Source organism: Nansenia antarctica, assembly GCF_963989245.1.
Source record: "Nansenia antarctica genome assembly, chromosome: 16".
In the NCBI taxonomy this organism is placed as follows: Eukaryota; Metazoa; Chordata; class Actinopteri; order Argentiniformes; family Microstomatidae; genus Nansenia; species Nansenia antarctica.
In genome coordinates this window covers 17,862,444-17,882,400 of record NC_137686.1, presented here as the reverse complement: position 1 = coordinate 17,882,400, position 19,957 = coordinate 17,862,444, and the positions used below count along the sequence as shown (strand labels likewise).

General features: G+C 45.3%; 5 protein-coding genes across 5 annotated transcripts in view; 1 reads left to right on the top strand and 4 right to left on the bottom strand.

Moving 5' to 3' along the window:
* The window catches only part of eef1da (eukaryotic translation elongation factor 1 delta a (guanine nucleotide exchange protein)), a 9,825-nt gene extending 3,385 nt beyond the window's left edge, over positions 1–6,440 (top strand). The window contains exons 2-7 of the mRNA XM_080546394.1: positions 1,592–1,709; positions 4,830–4,911; positions 5,038–5,126; positions 5,274–5,477; positions 5,697–5,891; positions 6,314–6,440. Of these exons, the coding sequence (XP_080402520.1) occupies positions 1,599–1,709; positions 4,830–4,911; positions 5,038–5,126; positions 5,274–5,477; positions 5,697–5,891; positions 6,314–6,352 (720 nt within the window). The 5' untranslated portion in view covers positions 1,592–1,598 and the 3' untranslated portion in view covers positions 6,353–6,440. The remainder of the gene's footprint in view (positions 1–1,591; positions 1,710–4,829; positions 4,912–5,037; positions 5,127–5,273; positions 5,478–5,696; positions 5,892–6,313) is intronic.
* Positions 6,441–6,613: 173 nt separating this feature from the next.
* On the bottom strand, positions 6,614–9,748 carry LOC308172045 (E3 ubiquitin/ISG15 ligase TRIM25-like; the record flags this gene model as incomplete). Its single annotated transcript, XM_080546956.1, has 6 exons — positions 6,614–7,155; positions 7,713–7,769; positions 7,877–8,006; positions 8,177–8,410; positions 8,903–8,989; positions 9,155–9,748. 6 exons carry the CDS (start codon positions 9,746–9,748, stop codon positions 6,614–6,616), a joined length of 1,644 nt encoding a protein of 547 aa, XP_080403082.1.
* Positions 9,749–10,490: 742 nt separating this feature from the next.
* On the bottom strand, positions 10,491–13,684 carry ftr67 (finTRIM family, member 67; the record flags this gene model as incomplete). Its single annotated transcript, XM_080546781.1, has 7 exons — positions 10,491–10,734; positions 11,160–11,270; positions 11,484–11,543; positions 11,668–11,827; positions 11,930–12,163; positions 12,297–12,392; positions 13,091–13,684. The coding sequence occupies 7 exons, from the start codon at positions 13,682–13,684 to the stop codon at positions 10,670–10,672; spliced, it is 1,320 nt and encodes a 439-aa protein (XP_080402907.1). The 3' UTR covers positions 10,491–10,669.
* Positions 13,685–15,665: 1,981 nt separating this feature from the next.
* LOC308171463 (protein THEM6-like) lies at positions 15,666–16,771 on the bottom strand (the record flags this gene model as incomplete). The annotated part of the gene is made up of 2 exons (XM_080546312.1): positions 15,666–15,849; positions 16,271–16,771. 2 exons carry the CDS (start codon positions 16,769–16,771, stop codon positions 15,742–15,744), a joined length of 609 nt encoding a protein of 202 aa, XP_080402438.1. The 3' UTR covers positions 15,666–15,741.
* Positions 16,772–18,301: 1,530 nt separating this feature from the next.
* The window catches only part of LOC308171464 (protein THEM6-like), a 2,174-nt gene continuing 518 nt past the window's right edge, over positions 18,302–19,957 (bottom strand). The window contains exons 2-3 of the mRNA XM_080546313.1: positions 19,109–19,610; positions 18,302–18,908 (exon numbers count right to left, since the gene is read on the bottom strand). Coding sequence (XP_080402439.1) covers positions 18,801–18,908; positions 19,109–19,606 — 606 coding nt within the window. The 5' untranslated portion in view covers positions 19,607–19,610 and the 3' untranslated portion in view covers positions 18,302–18,800. The remainder of the gene's footprint in view (positions 18,909–19,108; positions 19,611–19,957) is intronic.

The window sequence follows — 19,957 nt, the reverse complement described above, 5'->3', positions numbered from 1 at the left end:
TGTAGATGGTTGTGACCAGTTCCTAATGTTGTTTGGCTTTGAGCAGTGCGACACGAGGGGCCCGTCTGTATGTAAGACCCTCATTCCTCATTTTTAAGCCCCCTCTCTGATGCTAGCTATATCCATCCTCCCCGGTGGCCCAGCCTAACCTCCTCTAAAGGGGAGTGGTGGGCAGTGGCCAAACCATTGTTCAGATAAATCCACTGTTTGCAGACGTGGCAGTTTTATTGCATCGAGAGGGGAACAGACACATGCCTGTCTGGGGGGTGTTAATGCATCACTAAAGGGAGCATACCTGCTCCTGGCCTCATGGATGGTCTTAACATGGATTTAAACAAATTGTAGATTTAAAAAAGAAGAAAAGGCTATTGCAAATGTGTACACATGCCACTTGAACAAGTGAATATGATTTTTAGGAATCATATATCTAGGTCTGTTTTTTTTGTGCTTGTTTTACCATAATTTGTTTGTCTTCTGTTTGGTTTTGCAGTCTGTCCTGTCTCCCTATTCCTGCCATGATCTCGTCTGTGACTTTGCATGGTGTTTTGATTAGGAATGCACCGAAAGTTTAGCCACCGAAATTATTCGGCTGAAAATAGCAGGGGAAAAAATGCATTCGGTGTTTGGCCGAATGTGTGAAAAGTGTGTGAAGTTTTTTTGATGACGCGATCAAACAGTGCAAACAACCCATGCTGTTCTGTGAATGAGACAAGCATGACTGCGAGACAACGAGGGGCACATTCTGACTTGTTAGGACTTGATTAGGACAGTTTTCGTCACTTCAAAATACAAGCGTAAGCTAAGCAATCACTGGAAACGTATTGGATCACACAGTATTATCTGTCAGCTACTGGTGAAAGGGGTAACAAACAAGCAGCCAATTTAATGTTTGGACTTTTATTTAGAAAAATACTTTTTAGTGTTGTTGAAAATCAATGACACACTCGCTAGTCAACTAACACAGCTTGTTTTGTGAGCCTGCTAACAATGTAAAGTAGTGTTATAGTTAACTAGGTAGCAGTGGGAACTACTGTTTTTCTAAATAAAAGTGAAAATGTTTATTGGTGACTTGTTCCCCTTTCACCAGCCACTGTCACAATTTTTACATCTTTAATGAAATTAGGAAATATTACGCAACAAAGTATATAGAATTTCAAACATGTAATTTTGCTAATGATAATTTTGCATTTTACAAGAATAAGCATACAAGCATGACTAAAAAGCTACATTTATTTAATTTATGCAAAGGTACAAAAATTGGCTAAATAAATGAAAAACTGCCGCTACGCACTCTGTATTCGGCCAGGTGTTTTCATTTTTGGTGCATCCCTAGTTTTGATACAGTAAAAGCTGCTCATCTTCCTAATTCTAATCGTGTGCAGTGCAGTGCAGTCTGTCATTCTAGCTGTCATCTATCTATTCAACTAATGTTGGGAATGGAATTTTTTTTTTTTACACTGACCAATGTTCTCCCCTCTCTCTCTCTCTCTCTCTCTCTCTCGCTCTCTCTCTCTCTCTCTCTCTCTCTCTCTCTCTCTCTCTCTCTCTCTCTCTCTCTCTCTCTCTCTCTCTCTCTCTCTCTCCCTCCCAGTATCAACATGAGTGGACTCGAGTGCCTTGCCCAGGAGACCATCTGGTTCGACAAGTCCCAGTATGATGAGGCTGAGACTCGCTTCTACGAGGGAGCCAACGGCCCCTCCCATCACCAGGTACAGCTTCAGCCCTGTCTGGGTCACAGAGCTGTCAGACAGACCACGGGAAAGCTGGTCCCGAACAAGGCCATCTCAATAAGGCTATCATAATAATCACATTCATACTCTAAGATGTATTTAGGGGGATATACAAGAGTTGGTTGAGTTTGGAAAACCTTTTATTTAGCTATGATTGTGCTGCAGTGTCGCAGCCAGTTAGGTTATCATACAGAGGTGTGTGTGTGTGTGTGTGTGTGTGTGTGTGGGGGGGGGGGGGGGGTTTCCTGCCACAAGGTTGCATTAAGAACGTCATAGATGGACTCCCTTCACTTTCGCTCTGTGCACCCGCCTGGTGCCCATCTCAGATAGCAGTGAACTGTCTGCAGCATGACTGGGAATTCTGCTTGAAGCTCATGTTGCTTCTCATGGCAACAGCTGCATAGCCTGTCAGTCAGTGGCCTTTTGCACAAGGGCTGTCGCATCTCACACACACACACACACACACACACACACACACACACATGCAAAATGCTGCCTGAACTCGGTGGGGGTGCGAGTGAGTTAAGCCACTAAACTTAAAAGTAGCTCAGCTGATGGCGGCAATCAAGTGGTTTGGCAGCTGTCCCCACTGTTCAAATTGAGGCGGTGTCAGTGTCCATTTAGTTAGGACACCTCCCCAGTGTCTCCCTCACTCCTGCTGGTACACTGACTGTGTACATGTGCTGTCCTGTGTGCTGCTAGCCTATAGCCTGCCAGAATGTGTTGAGTGTCCATCTCCAGATTCACCATCCATGCTCACCCAACGCTGCATATGTCAAAACTGACATGCGCTGCCTGTACTGCTTGTGTGTGTGCGCGCATGTGCGCGCGGATGCCTCGCCCCTACCCAGTCTGTCTGTCTGTTTATTGCTGTGTCCCAGTTCTCCACCCCTCGCGCTTGTGTACCCCACACACACTCAGGACAAGGGTGGCGAAATGGGCCGCAGCATCATGTGTCTGTCGGGCTTCCCTGCTTCTGTCTGTTTGACCTGCTCCTCTCCTCTACCCCACCCCTCCACCCCCCACCTCCGTTCCACCCCACACCCTGAACGCAGGAGACAGAAACTAGTGCCATCCTGCAGGAAATTGCTAACGCCCGCCAGAATATCCAGAAATCCCTAGACGGAGTGAGTACTGTACTCTTAATGTCCCACAATCCCCCTGTCCCAGGAAGTCCTGTCCTGTACTCTCGTGTACTGGCACCGGCCCCCGGTAAGGGACGAATAACAACACCGTTACGGTTTATAACAGAGTTGTAACGCTAACAACACTTAGCTTGTGGGTTCGATTCCCGCTGGGACCATATATACTGAAAAATGTATGCACTCACTGCAATGCAAGTCACTTTGGATATAAGCTTCAGCTAAATGGCATATATTTTTGAGCTAATATTTCAGTATTCTCTGTAATACCGAGTCAGTAACATAGTACTTATTCCCCCTAAATGAAATGAGTACTGATGTCGAATGTCCAGCTTACATGTAGGTTGCTGTGTTTGCTCTTTACCCTCACGTTGCCCATCTCATCACGGTCCTCTGAAGCCTGCTTGCCCGCGCTCTTGTGTGATGAATAACCAGCATCTTTATTCCTGCACATGTTGGCTGCGTTCGGAAATTCGCTCTGAGATCGCCGGAGCGCACACTGGGTTCAACATCATAAAGAGACCAAGTCATTTGATTAGACAAAAGGCATTCCGTGAGTGCTGATCAGATTTCCAGAGCGCATTTACGAACGCAGCCATTATTGAATGATCTGCATCGTCTATCAATGCGTGTGTGAGAGATATGGTCCGTTTGCAATGTCTTGCGTAATTCACTGTAGGGTAATGCATGGTCACTCTGTTATGTTTGCAGGGACTGTTGCACAATGTCACGTCAGTAGCTGTTTCTGGAAAGTGTCATTAGTGTGACACGTCAGCGGTGTACCAAAAAAAGGAATTGATGTAGTTCAGTCAATTCTCTCCGTCAGATTAAGGCCTGCTGCCCTTAAGCTACCTGGTTTCAGTCGGTCACATTTCCGTGTTTCAGAAGTGTCAACGTTGAACTCAGTCCCTTGATCAGAAGCAGGACATTGCTGATGCAAGAGCATGCAAGACCAATGTCACCCTATGGAGCTGGCCCTGGTCTCCACGGCCCAATTCATTCTCTTTTTTCTTTTTCTCCATTCTCTCTCTGTCTCTATCTATCTCTGTCTGGGTGCAGAGGTAGCCCCCAGGCGTACAGTCCTCACTTCTCTCTGCATGTAGCCGGGTGTTAATGTATAGAACTACAATCGGTATCTCTCTTCTCTCTTTCCTCTGCCTCTGTCTTCCTTCCCTTAACCCCCACCATCCCTGTATTAACCACCGGGCCCAGGTGAAGACCGCCCTGGAGCCAAGCAAAGCCCGCTCCCGCCCCAAGAAACGCCCGCACCGCACAGTAAGGGCCTCCAGCTGGGAGGTGCATGTGTTTGTGGTGCTCTGCTCTCTGGAATGGCGTGTGACTGGCACAAGACCCCTGGATGCCTCATCCCTCCCCTTCACACACACAAACCAACTATAATCATTTCTCTGGGGGGCTGACCTGCATGTTCACCCTCTGGAAACGTGTGTTGAGTTTGCCTCCTGAAGAAGTCATGTTGTTTACATAGTGCTAGGTGTTGTTAGGGTAAACATTACCTAAGGGGCTTGGGAGTGTTACACTCCTGACGTCTGAGCTCTGGATAGAGCATGCGAGTGTCTCTGAAGCATGGTGTTACTGTGTTCCTCAGGGGTGCAAACTACTTGTCACCTTTTGACGAAATGTTACATTTTTACCTCAGAATAGTCATCCATGTGAATCGTGTAGATCTGGGGGGGGGGGGGACGACGACGACATTGGGATGTCGATGTTGTCACCTTTTTGGGACACCATCAGTTTGCACCCCTGGTTTCTCCTCGTCAGTCCAGCATGTCACCCTGTGTTCCTATGTTGATTTACCTGTCAGTCCCTCTTCAGACACTGTTCTATGGTGCTGAAATGAACCAGACCCCATGTCGCTGTCACTGTGACCTTACTGCCTCCCAGTCGTTGACCAGACTCTGTGTGTGTGTTTGTTTGTTTGTGTGTGTCTACTCTACAGTCCAGCTCACACGCTGGAGGGGACCAGGAGCTCGTCTCACGGATGAAGAGCCTGGAGCTGGAGAACCAGAGTCTGCAAAAAGGTGTGTGTGTGTGTGTGTGTGTGTGTGTGTGTGAGAACTGACTGTATGGTCTTTGATGAAATGTGATGCTCTCTTTCTCCCACACTATATTGATCTTGTCTTTCTGTGTGTGTGTGTGTGTGTCAGTGGTGGAGGACCTCAGAGCAACCATGTTCAAGCTGGAGTCCAGAGTGTGTCTGTTGGAGAAGTCCCCCTCCGCTATCCCCTGTGCCAAGGTGAGGGACAAAGGATTCGGTTCACCAGTTCACCACAAAAAAAACGTACCTGATAATACTGAAAAGTTTGCCCGCCCTGCAGCCAAGCAAAGGTTATGTATGTATGTTAAAGAAACGAGTAATCATGTTCCCCTTTCCTCTGCTCAGGCTATCCCCGTCCATCAGGTCAGGGTGGTGGAGCAGAACGGCGACGACGACGAAGACAGCGACGTCGACCTGTTCGGCAGTGACGACGAGGATGATGAAGAGGCCGACCGCCTCAAGGCGGAGAGGGTGGCTGCGTACACCGCCAAGAAGTCCAACAAACCCAAACTCATCGCAAAGTCCTCCATCTTGCTCGACGTTAAGCCTGTACGAACCCCTTGCCACCCCGCCCCCCACCCACCACTGTCCTCCGTCTCACTGTTCTGAAGGCCACACAAGCCGCCACCTCATCAACTTGTTGACACATTTATTCTCTACAGTGCAAATCTTCTCCTTGTGTCGTTGAGAGCTGTTTAATCTGTTTACCACGATTAGTCAGTAATCTTTGTATATCTAATTCTCTCCCTCCCTCCCTCCTGCCTCCAGTGGGATGATGAGACAGACATGGCTAAGCTGGAGGAGTGTGTGCGTACTGTGGTGGCTGACGGTCTTCTGTGGGGCGTCTCTAAGCTGGTGCCCGTGGGCTACGGCATCAAGAAGCTCCAGATCCAGTGTGTGGTGGAGGACGACAAGGTGGGAACGGACATGCTGGAGGAGGAGATCACCAAGTTCGAAGACTACGTGAGTACTGCTGCCAGCCCAGAGACCGCTCACTGTCATCAGCATCATCAACACTGCCCAGAGACCGCTCACTGTCATTAGCATCATCAACACTGCCCAGGGGCCCCGCAGTTTTAATACAGACAATCATGTATTTTATAATAATGTATGTTTTTTTACAATTATTTTTTAATATTGTATTTTATTTTTGTATAATGTATTTTACTCATACATATAAAGAAGTGGTGCACCATGTCTTGAATTCATTTATGTTTGAGTGTTTAGTTTTTTTACACTTGAACAAATGGCACACCACGCCAACATATAATTAGTTGATTTTTATTGATCATCAAATATACAAAATAAATAAATGATATGAAATATCACAATGATTTGGCTTTGATGATAAGGACTCACCCTAAACATTTGTTTGTCCATTTCAGGTCCAGAGTGTCGACATTGCTGCCTTCAACAAGATCTAAGCCCCACCCTCCCCTACGTCATCCAAAGCTGTTACTGCTGCTCTCGGCTTGCACGGTTGATAATAAAATGCTGAGCCTAAAGCACAAACATGTCTCTGTCCTGGTTTCTTTTAGGATTCACACTCTGAAAGGGGAAGGTGAAGATTGTATACATTTACGTTTTTGACATTTAGCAGACACTTTTATACAAAGCGACTTACAGTATCGAGTAAGACATACACTTAATAAATAAATAAATAACATTACAGTATTGCGAACAGTTCATACAGGATGTTTATTAGTAGAGCACAATTTCAAAGTGGAGCCCAGACCCACCCAAAACCCTGGGTAGAGGGGCTGAGTGAAGGCTGTCTTGAGTCTGTGAAGGAGGGTCACAGTGTCTGAGACACTGTAGAAAGACAGAGTTCCAGCCCTGAAGTCCAGATACACTCCAATCCTCCTGGAGCAGGGAACAGCTATCGCCACACTGCGCTTATCGTGTTGTAAAGAGCAGCCGGAGTGAGAACAGTCCAGACTCCAGGATTTGGAGTTGTGTCCCAGCTTGCAGTCACTTCCCCCTCCGTGTCGGGTCATTCCTCTGTAACAGACTCCTATGGAGACCCCACCGCTGCCGCCCCACTCTGCCTCCCAGTAGCAGCGGCCGGACAGGGCCCTTCTACACAGGACCTGGGCCCAGCTGGTGAACCGGTCTGGGTGGTCCGGGTATGGCTGAGGCTCACCCCGTGTGGTCACCTCCGTCCTCCCCTCTGAGAGACTGAGATAGGGGTTTGCGGTGTTCGCGTCTAGCGTCATGGCAACTGTGTCTGTGGCAACAGTGTGCAGAAGATAGTTTGTGTTTACATTTTGGACATTCAGCACAGACACCTTTTATCCAAAGCAACTTACAACAAACGCATTTGTCTAAGAAGTGAATCATCTATACATCAGTCATCGTAAGAAAAAGAAAGCAATGCTAGGACCAGGGGCCATTGGCAGTCACAATGCGAGAAGAAGGAAGAATTACGTTTTTAAAATGTATTAAGAAGAAACCAGGGATGAAGAGATCTTTACGAGGGGCAGTCAAAATGTAGCCTGGAGAGATGAACGTCTTCAGTCTACGGTGGAAGATAGGTGGTGACTTTGTCAGGGCCCTATACTAATAATATGTATTATGATAAGCCATTAGTCACGTTCTTTTTCACAAGATAACCAAATGATGATTACTTACATTGTAGGAACTCTGATCTTGTCCTAGGCTCTGAGATGTGGGGTGAGATGTCTGTGTTTTTCACTGGGAGAAGAAAATGAGATTTGGTAGAAATAAGTTCTGCTCTCTACCACAATGAAATGACTGTTTTTTGCAATAATTCAGCTGACATACCTGTCTGATTAGAGGTACTTTGGCTGGTTCCCTTCAGTGAACTCTGCTCCTCTTTCACTACAGATAAGAAAAGGGAGAGAAAATCATTAATTGTGGTCATTATTCTCTGTAGCCTGTCTGTCAAATGTGTTTATTTGGATGAACACTGTTGAAGCATTAGCTACCTTTATCAGAGATCTTGATAAGCTCTCTCTCACACACGTCCTCCAGACGGTCTTTCAGATCAGAAAGTGATCCTCTCACAGTTTTGTGCAATAGATACGGATGGACATCAACGCAGGCCAAGTCCAAACTCTTCACAGGGGAATAGAGAGACTTGCACTTCTGGATAGATAACACACAATGAATAAAAGATGAGCTTGAAAGTGGGGAGAGGAAGTCATTTTGTTATCAGATAGCGTCTATTCAAATAAATAGAATGAAACTCGACATTCAAATAAATTGACAACGTCAGTGAAAGTGACCTGGAGAAAGTGGATGTGGTCCTCTGTGAGTGAAAGCTGCTCTAGCTCCGCGTGTCTCCTCTCCAGCTCATCCAACTCCCTTCCGATCCTCTCGAGAAGCCCCTCGGCCTGGCTCAGAGTGTCCTTCTCCTGGGCTCTGATCAGGTCTCGCACCTCACCACGCCGGTTCTCAATGGAGCGGATCAGCTTCGTCAAGATCCTCTCACTGTCATCCACCACTGCGTCTGTCGAATGCTGGTTGGAGGGTGTTATCGTTTTACAGTTACGCATATATATGATGTATGTATATCTTGATATCTATATCTATATGATGTGTTCCTTCAATCAAACCATTTATATAGCACAAGTTATACATTGACTCCATGCTGAACATAAAAACAATAGTAAATAAAACCCAACACAATAAAACTAGGAGATAAGAAATTGATTTTTAAAAAGATATCTACACTCTGCCACCCTAAAGTCCTTGTTTGTTTGTCATACTATAGCCTCATGTGTGTGCTGTATGGTTTCCTGCAAAATGATACTAATTAGTACAGGTCTGTATGCAAAGTGACCTATTTTACATATCATGTACTGGTGGAGGTAGAAACCGGAGGATGAGTTCATGCATGTAAAACGTGTTTGATTACCATTCCTCATTCTGTCCCATGCATGACAATGAGCCTGATGTCTACCTCCACCAGCCTCCACTGGTACAGTCCCTTTAAATGGTTCTGTACTCACCTTGATGTACCTCACAACATGTCTAAGCTCCTTCTCTCTGTCCTTGAGTTTCTGTTTAGATCTCATGAATGCCTCCTCCAACTTTCTCTATGGGGGGAACATAGGGAGGAATTATCAGTATGCGTTGTGTGATACAGATAGTTGAAAGCAATTTCACAACAGAAGTTTTAAGTTCAAAGGGTAGTGTCATTAGTGCTGGGATACAGGGGGATTGCCCTGTTGCATAATAGCCAAATGAAAGAGTAATAATACCTGTTGTGCTGTCCTCTCTGCTGCCATGGAAACGGTATCATGACCCTTGTGTCTTTCCTTTGTACACTGAATACAAACACCCTGGTTATCAGTTCGACAATAAACTCTCAGCAGTTTGTCATGACGGGGGCACAGCTTCTCCTTCAGCTGGCCCGAAGCTGGGATCAGTTTGTGTGCCTTGTCTCTATGGCGCTCTTCATGTGCTTTAAGGTGAGTCTGGCAGTAGGAGGCCATACACACCAGACATGATTTCACAGCTTTGTTCTTTCTCCCAGTGCAAACATCACACCTAGGGTCCTCAGGTTGAGGACCACACCGAGGATGTGCTGCTTGGGATCCTGTCCTCTGGAACTTCTCCACCACCTCAGCCAGCACAGTGTTCCTACTCAGTGCCGGTCTTGGGTTGAAGCTCTGCCTGCACTGGGGGCAGCTGTACAACTCTTTATGCTTGTTCTTGTTCCAGTAGTCCTCAATACAACCCATACAATAGCTGTGTCCACAGGGAATAGTCACCGGGTCCCCCAGCACATCCAGACACACTGGACAACAGAACTGCTCCTGATCTACTGAAATACTTGTTGTTGTTGCTGCCATTCTCCACTAATACGAACAGGATCTGAGAGAGAGACAAAGATGGGTGTGTGCTGGAGGTGGGTGTGGGCGGTAGTGTGGATGAATGGTTCTCCAGTTTCACCCCTGCACAGCCTGCAGCGTCCAATCAAGAACAGGGGCAAAAGAATAGGCTGATCCATGTAAGCAAATATGGCAAGTAGACACACACACAGATTATTCAAAATCATGCTACCCCACACACTTACAGTATAATTCAAATTGATAAATATGAAAGAGTTTATGTAGGCCTAAATGTTTTTTGTATTTTTATAAACTGACGGTCAGATTGAGTATACAAACATACACTCGTAGATGGAGTTACTGCTCGTTACCATGTTAGACCAGTTTTACAGAGGTCAGCCAATAGCCCTTATTTACAATGAGGACAATGGGAGGTAAACACGAGGGCAAACACTCAGACAGGCTGTCTGAGAATTCTATCTGTGAAACATGACATTGATTCCACTGTTCAGGAACTCTTAGATCTTATGTACTTAGATCTGTGTGTGTGTGTTTGTTGTGTTATGAGCCTAATAAAAACTATCAAGAAAGTCAAGACTGTAAAAGTTAAATCTTCTTTTTAATGTTTTTCTTTTTTAATGTAATCATGTCACAACGTTAAACTTGTTATATATTACAGTTGATGAAAATTAATTGTTATAGATCTCTCTCTAGAAACAGAGAATACAACAAAAACAACTTTATAAAAACTAATACTGTATCACATGCATGCGGAATTAAATTGAAATGAAATTTAAAACAAAGTAAAACAAGCTTTGGCCACAAGTGTGGCGATTACTATTCTATAACAATGTCGAATTTTAGGTTGACTTGGTCTTCCAAAACGACACTTTAGCGGCTAGAGTCTAGCCAAACGTCTGGAGAGCCTCTGCCCCCCCAGGGCTACTTCCTCCTGGATTGAGAGCGTCGCTGCATCAGCCTCTGTCTGGTGCTGGGCAGTTTGGAGCCTGAGCAGACAGAAGTGGAGTTAGACAGGAGCAGCTTGGGGGAACCTGGATTAGAGAAAGGTGCAAAGACTGGGATAGCTCAAGTGCAGTGATAGCTCAAGTGCAGTGATAGCTCAAGTGCAGTGATAGCTCAAGTGCAGTGAAAGCTTGAGTACCGCCAAAACATTATTATCATATCTTTATTAAGATCATATGAACAATTTGTATAGCATTTCTCAAACTATCCTGCATGCAAATGCGGGACGGCCTCAGCGGAGGCTGGTGGAGGTAGAAATCGGAGGACGGGCTCATTGTAAACGCATGAGCCAGTCCTCTGATTTCTACGTCCACCAGTCTTCCCTGGATGTGCTGAATGAACTTTACTGAAATCAAAGCCGTTAACAATTTTGCATTTCTAATTGCCGATAGGATGATACTGTACTTACCAAATGGTGAGAACGCAAAGCCACCGAAGGTTGGGACCGCAAGTCCTGGCACCCCGAAGGGGTTTGTGCAGGCACCAGGGCTTTGGTCTAAACCAGGTGTAGAAGGAGTCACTGGGAGAAGACACACCCCATTAGTAACTGCTTCAGCTATCCTTCCTCTGGTTTTATTTACCTTTCAGCCTGTCCTTATTTGCCTTTACACAATCTCAGCAAACACACACTTTCTGCTCCTGATAGATGTTCTAGTTATGCCACCCAGGGGTTAAATAGTAATGTGCTTCTTCTATGCAGTTAGGCCTCAAGACATTGAGCACCTTGACTCACCTTGTGTTGCTTCTGTCAGGAAGTTGGACTTTGGAGACTCCACTATAGCCACATCTCTCACTAGAAAGGAAAACAGTGTGTGTGAGAGGTACCATATGTAAAAACAGAAGAATTGAATTTATTAAATGCTTTTCTCAATTTCTAATTTCGATCGGATGTCTCTGTTGCACTGTCCCCCCTCTACCTTTTTCATAGATGCCAACAAATCCCCCCTGGCAGACTTCCTCCAAGAGCCCCTTAAAGTCAGCCACAGCAGTCATCACCAGGCCAAAGGTGAAGTTGGGGTCAAAGGTGACAGCTGGCATGTCCCTGAGCACAGGAGGAGCACTGAGGGACTTACAACTCTGTAATAAGAAACAGACATAAAGACGCAGGCGGACAAATCAGAAAAGTGTTTGAACAGTGTTGTTTGTGTTTCTAATCGACATTTTCAGAGAACTAGTTACCTGTAGGAATGCGATGTGGTCCTCTGTGTGTGACAGCTGCTCCAGCTCTGAATCTCTCTTCTTCAGCTCAGAGATCTCCTGCTCCAACTTAGCCAGTAGCACCTCGGCCTGACTCACGGCAGTCTTCTCCTGGGCTCTGATCAGCTCTCTCACCTCAAAACGTTTCAACTCAATGGAGCATATCAGCTCAGTGAAGACCTTCTCACTCTCCTCCACTGCTGCCCGTGCAGAACGCTAGCGTGACAAAAAAAAGATATTAACCTTATTATACACAATAACATGTGTTGTCTCCTGGTTTCCGAAACAGATGAGGACCATGACTAAAAGGAAAACAGCAGACTTCGCACAACATGGCAACAATACTCACAGTGAGAGAACCTATGGCCTGCCTCAGCTCCTGCACCTCCTTCTCTCTCTCCAGGACCCTCTGCTGAGAGCCTCTCTGCAGCTCCCCGAGCTGGCTCTGAGGATGGACGGTTCATAAACATGTGGTTAAGTGGCATGTTACTACATTGACATACATTTGCAATGGTAGTTTCTTACATAATCTCATCGTTCTGCATTTCTCATGCCCTACTGTACTGTACACTAATCAAGGTTTAGCTTGCCTTGAAATCTTGAATCTTGTTTAGCTTGAACACAATAGATTAACCCTATCTGCTTGTCTTGAAGTGAATAAGGATGAAATAACACAGGCTATCCGATAACATAGAGAGGAGTAGTCATAATAGATTATGACAATATGACAACCCTCGGGTACATAAGGTTCAGAGATAGGAAATGTTAGGATATTTATAGCATAGCGTACAGCACAGTGTTTTATTTGTATAGTATAGTGGATAGTGTACATAGCCTTTATTTATGTAAACCAGCTCTTTTTCCCTTCTTGTTTTTAGTATTTTTCTTCCTAGCACCAGGGGAGCCACCCCTCCCAAATTTCGTTGTTTGGTACCTGTACTATATCAATGACAATAAAGACCATTTATTCATACATTTCCCATGCCCTACTCTACTGTACACTAATCAAGGTTTAGCTTGAAATCTTGAATCTTGTTTAGCTTGAACACACTAGATTAATCTGCTTGTCTTGAGTGAATACGGATGAAATAACAAGCTATCCGATAACATAGAAAGGAGTTAAACATAATAGATTAGATGGACCTGTTTCTCATTCACTTCTGTTTCGGCTAGAACGGTGTCATGGCCTTTGTGCGCGTCTGTCAGGCAGAGGTAACAGATGCACTGCTGGTCTGTGCGACAGTAGACCTCCAGCAGCTTGTCGTGCTGAGGGCAGAGGGTCTCCTGGAGTCTCTTGGAGGCTTTGACCAGTTTGTGCTTCTTGAAAGCGGGCGAATCGTAGTGGGGCTGCAGATGGGCGTCGCAGTAGGAGGCCAAACACACGAGGCACGATTTGACAGCTTGTTTTTTCCTCCCAGTACAAACGTCACACTCCACGTCCTCGGGTCCGGCGTAGCACTGACGCGGAGGACTCCCCTGTAAGTACAGAGTTGTCTTCTTAAATCTGTCCACCACCTCGGCCAGCATGGTGTTTTTGCCCAGCTCAGGCCTGGGGTTGAACGTCTGTCTGCACTGTGGACAGCCATAAACCCCGATGTAATCGTCCTGGTCCCAGTAGCCCTTGATACAGGCTTTGCAGTAACTATGTCCGCAAGGAATGGTCACGGGTTCCCTCAGGACGTCCAGACATATCGAGCAGTTGAATTGATCTTGGTCGAAAAATCCACCTTGTGCCATTTTTCCCCGAACGAAAACTTCAGCGGTTATTAAAGGGAAAGAAGGAGGGTTGCTTTTGTTTACAGGAAGTGGAGGTGGAAGCAGTGTGGCCGTGACGTCAGGAGAAGGCGTGGTTATTATTTACAAAACAAAAAGGAACATGAGAGAACGTACTACAGGTACTACCTAATTCCAAACCACTTGTTAAATCGTGACGTATTTCCGGGTCCAACGTTGGCTGAGGCGATGTCTTCGAAATGCCGAAATAATAATAATAATTAATTATATTTATATAGCGCTTTTCCGAGGCTCAAATACCCTGACAATATGGGGACAACGGGAAAGTGCTGTGTCCCTTGTTGATGAATAGATCCGAGTCTAAAAAAACGATTAAACTGTCATTCTACCGCTGTAGTTCACAGGTACTCTGGTGCGGAGAATTTCTGGTTTGGACTCGGAAATGGCTAAACGTCACTTTTGACGTCAGACTTAACAAGCGGATAGGGAAAGAGAACAGAGGTTATTCTCAATGCAGAAAATGTGAGAAATATAATGTGGGTCCACGAAACTTCTTCAGTTGTGAGGGACAAAGCCACCAGTTTCGAGCTTTCGCCCTATTATGCCTCAGAAATGGCATAGAACGGGGCCTTCAAATACACTACTTATAATATGCACTAGATGGCGGTATTGACCGTTAAATCAGCTGAAATCAGTCATGACGTCACCAGGTTGTAATCTTTGATTATTGATCCAACAAATCCAACAAATAAAACACTACCAAAGTAAAAACAGTTGTAGTTGTCAAGTATTAGAGATGTCACACCATTAGGATACATTCCAATACATTGTTTTATTCTAAATGCATTTAACAGAATTGACATTCATTTCAAATAAAATCTAATGTACTCTGCATCCACTTCAATATTGTATCTGTAAACAGCAACATACAATTAAAAATAAATAGATGATAAATATTTGAAAAATAATTAAATAAACATGAACAATATACATTATTAATTCCCAGTGCATTGAGAAAAAGACATCCTCTTTTTAAATACACGGTACGGACAATTAATAGTTGTCATATATATATATATAGAACAATACACAGACATGTTTCCTTTGGCCATACCCACAAAGAAGAGGCTTTGGTGCGTCAGGTGTGTGTAACATAGGACACAACATTTTGAGTTCAGAGACCCAAATCAGACATTGGAAGCAATAACTTATTGTTCCAGAAATTCAGCAAATGAATGATTTGCATGCCATATATAAGCAGAAAGATGAGAGATTGACAGTTAAGGAGTGTGCACAGTCGCTGGACAGTCAAGGCCAACAGTCAGACATCAGACTTCTTCCAGCACTCTATTAATCCAGGTTGATGTGTGTCTTGAGGGAAGGTCATGAAATAGTAGTCATCACCACCAAATATAAGCAATTCAAGTTTCAGAAACAAATCCCTTTGTGGAAAAGGTACAGTATTGCTGGGAATTGTAACTAAGTTCAAGTCCCTTAGGGCAGAATCCTAACTTGAAATATGTGCACTCTGACAACTCTGTTGTCTATAAAGCATGCGATGGAAGGGGCGGAAAAAGCAATTTTGGAAAAAAGCAATTTTGAAAAAAGCAATTTTGCATGCAGTATCTCAAGATAGGATTTAGCCATTAATAATTAGCAGTACTATGGTCCTTTAGGGTCTACTGGTCCATTATACATGCTGAGAGCATGGAGAGTGCTCCCATTTCACATTGCTTTTATCCCTTTATTCTAAGGGGGAGCGATTAAGTCACCCCAATGAAGGCGTTTGGAGAAAAAAAGCACAGCTTCGATTTCCAGCTGTGCCTTGTTCCCTGTCCATACAGTACAGTGCATTTCAGACAATTGAATTCTTCAAGTTCATCTTATGCAAACCCAGACCTCCTGGGTAGCCTAAATTCTGCTCATGTCATAAATATAATATGAATAATACAGCCCTGTAAGATGGGCTAAAAAGGTTCTCTATAACGTTTCAGTGTGTCATGTCTGTGCATGCAGTGATATGAGTATTCGTCGGGTGGGCAGCAGGTCCTGGACTGGTCTCACTTGTTCTTCTCATCTAGTCCACTCTCTGCCCTCAGAGCCTGGCTGCTGGAGGTGATGTAGCTGATCCAGTGCTTGAGGTCTTCTGGATACTCCGGGCACTCCACCTTATATTCAAACACGCGCACGCACACACGCACACACGCACACACACACACACACACACACACACACACACACACACACACACACACACACACACACACACACACTAAGTTAGGACTTAGACCACAAAGGCTAGAAAACTGTTAACCCAACTTATTGACACACTACCAAGTTGGTGGAATGTATTTCCACCACGGCGGGGAGCTCTACAATCACCAACCTATACAACTATGGCCATCAGGGGGAGGCTGGTGGAGGTAGACATCACGGGGACGGGCTCATTGTAATACATGGAACGGAACACGTGTTTGACACTATTCCTCATTCCATTCCGTGAGCCTGTCCTCCGATTTTCTACCTCCACCTCCTCCACCATCCTCTGATGACCATCCACTATATTTTCTCCCCTCCCTTCTCACTGACTTTTCTCTTGCACAGGTGCTGCATGATCTCGTCCGGGCTGCAGCGCACCACGTTCTGCCTGCAGAGCATGACGGCGGAGATGAAGCCGTCCTTCTTGGAGACGAAGCGCTGCTCCACGTAGAAGGACTTGTCGTCCCAGGCTATGATGCGGGTCCGTATCTCAAACTCCTCGCCGAACGCCAGCGATCGCCTGTAGCGGATGGTGGAGGCCCCCACCACCATCGTGGCCCCCAGTGTCCTGCTGGCGTTGAACAGCCCGTTGCGGGAGTAACAGTGGAACCTGGCGAAATCGCACTCCCTCAGGTACCGGGAGTTGTTCATGTGGCCCATGTAGTCCAGATCGTGTGGGAGCACTTTCCCATTGACAATCTGCTCCGCTAGAACATCCTTAATGGGAGGTTGGAGCCACGCCTGGACCACCACAGCAGCGCCCCGCAGGAAGTACCATACATCCAGACTGCAGAAGAGCAGGAGCAGAGCACCAATCACCCACAGCAACATCCCTCTGTAACACCAGGGTAGACAGACAGACAGGTTAATGTTGATGAATAACACATGATGGGACACCTTTAAGTTTTAATGCTGCTGCCTCTCCAGTATCTAATGGCTATCTGTGTCCTTCTGCAAACAGGTTCCATGTCAGTTCAACAGACTTGTGGAAGATGTTCTTCAAGATGAAAATCACTCGAGGTTATTATGGAGGAAATTGAAATGACTTCCTTGCAGCCATCCTTTCTACATGGGAGATGACCTCATCAATGACAAAGCTAGGGTCATTGACTGACTCAACGGTCATTCGCTCCATCAGCATTCGCTTAGGTGAGACTATTCAATTAATGTTATATAATCAGGACATAATTATATAATCAGGATATATATAATCAGGATATAAGCGACACTGATAGCCTGCTAGCCACAGCACATCCGCTAGCTCCAACCGCAGTCTAAATCAGGAAACTGTCATCTTTTTTCATTAAGTTGTCTCAGCTTATAAGTTTACCTTAATACCTAGAAATATAAAAATCTAGCAGAATGTGTTCAAGTAATGACGTGTCTACTCACACAGTGTTCTCCACACGATACAGTGCTGCTTGAGGACCGAAAGAAGCCGGTAGAATATTGCAGCACCTACTTCCGGACCTATCAAACTACTCAAATTCTATTGGTCGAGGTAATGTCATGCGCTGATTGCGCTCCACTTTGATATGGCTTCAAAGTAGTATGTAGATATTTCTGTCGGATGTTTTATAGATAACATTTTAAGTTTAAGCTCACTTAAAATCCGTTTCGGCAATTATATGCGTGCAAACTGCGACACTTTAAATGAATGTGCAATAATACTATGTGCAATATGACAACCCTTCTGTACATAAGGTTCAGAGATAGGAAATGTTAGGATATTTATAGCATAGCATAGAGTACAGCACAGTGTTTTATTTGTATAGTATAGTAGTATAGTATAGTGGATAGTGTATATAGCCTTTATTTATGTAAACCAGCTCTTTTCCCTCCTTGTTTTTAGTATTTCTTTTCCAAGCACCAGGGGAGCCCCCCCTCCTAAATTTCGTTGTATGGTACCTGTACTGTATTAATGACAATAACGACCATTCATTCATTCATTCATATTTAGCAGAGATCAATGGTCATCACAACACTCAGGCCAGGAGAAAGCGCCCAAACTACTCCCTGACCTCTCTGGGTTCATATCATCCTAACAACCACACCACAGTGTTTTAATTAGGAGCTGTTGATAAGGAAACCACCAACCATCATTCATCTTATTATTATTATTATTATTGAGTCTGAACTAATGACTTCACAGTTTCAACACCTCAAGACATTCCACAGAACTCACAGCCATTTCCCTTCCAGGGGATGGTAAACTTGAGACAATGGAAACGTTCCCTCTTCATTATTATTCATGTTTTAACTGTCAAAGAGATCAAGTCACTGTCAGTTGATTAAAGAGAGTGTTGGTCAGTGTAGTGCACCAATGTGTACAAATACAAGAAAAGGCAAGCTCTATACAAGTAGATTGTAAAAATAGGATTACAACCAATGTTCATTTATTTGATAGAAACAATACAAAACATAGTTTAATCTTTTGCCCCCTCATTTCCATATGAAACCATTCACATACTGTAGATTCACCCGGTGCACAGTAGGCCCTAGGTGAAGTAGTTGAACAGCAGATGGTGGGCTGCATCATGCAGGCGATGGGGGCAGATGCCATCTGAATGTGACGCGTGTGTTTCCATCAAAAGGCACCAGGGAATTGAGGTCTCGTCAAAAACATGTCAGTGTAGAAAGGAGAAAAGATCCCGCAGTCTCAATGGAGGAGGTTTGAGGGAGAGGCCTGGCTTACACACACAGTCCATTATAGCCCCCCCCGAAATCAATCTTCAACACTCCACAAGTCTCTGTTTGTTCGTGCGTGTGTGTATATATATTCGTATGCGTGTGTGTGTGTGTGTGTGTGTGTGTGTGTGTGTGTATGGCACTGGTGATGGCAGCAGGTCCTGGACTGGTCTCACTTGTTCTTCTCATCTAGTCCACTCTCTGCTCTCAGGGCTTGACTGCTGGCTGAGATGAAGTTGATCCAGTGCTTGAGGTCCTCTGGGTAATCAGGGCATTCCACCTGCAACACACACACACACGCACACACGCAAATAGCATTTACACAACTAGGAAAAAAACCTGTAGCCCTTATAATGGAATTTGTCATTTGCAACTTGTGTCTCACATTGAGGACCTTCATTGATTGACACATTTTAACAGCCAACTCCTGTTCTACCCTCAAAGGTCTGATGCTGCCTAATCTCAAACCCCGCTGCTTACCTTTCTCTTGCACAGGAACTGCAGGATCTGGTCTGGGCTGCTGCGCAGGACGTTCTGTTTGCAGAGCATGACGGCCGACACCAGACCGTCCTTGCAGGAGACGAAGCGCTGCTCCAGGTAGAAGGACTTGTCGTCCCAGACGACGATGCGGCTGCGTATCTCAAAAGCCTCGCCGATACACAGCGGCCTGCGGTAACGGATGGTGGTCGCCCCCACCACCATGGTGGCCCCCAGGGCACGGTTGGCCTTGAAGACCCCGTTACGCGTGTACAGGGAGAACCGGGCAAAGTCACACTCCCGGAGGTAGCGGGCGTTGTTCATGTGACACAGGTCCAGATCGTGGGGGAGAACGCGGCCCGTGACGCTCTGCTCGCCCGTGACGTCCCAGACGGGAGGTTGGAACCAGGCCCGGATCACCACGGCAGCCGCCCGCAGGTAGTACCACACATCCAGACTGCAAAAGAGCCCGAGCAACGTGGACAGCACCCATTGCAACATCCCTCTGTAATAAAATAAATAAATAAATACAACATCAATATTAGATCAAGGTTGTTGTTGTTTTTTGGGGAGCTATTGTGCAATGTCAAACAGTGCAGGGCCTTTCTCTCAGGGTGTGGAAGTGACAACAAGTCATTGTGAAACAGTTTCAGTGTGACCAGCCTCTACAAGAATGCACCTTACTGAAGAGCTACAGGGTATGTCCCATGTGGGATTTTCAATATGTGCAAGAACTGGTTTGGCTGGAAAGGTGATGCTGTAAAAAAAAAAAGTTTTAAACCTGTTTGAATGGTTCATGGCTAACTGACACTGTCAGTCATTTCAGACATTCTTCTCAACAACTCTCTCAAC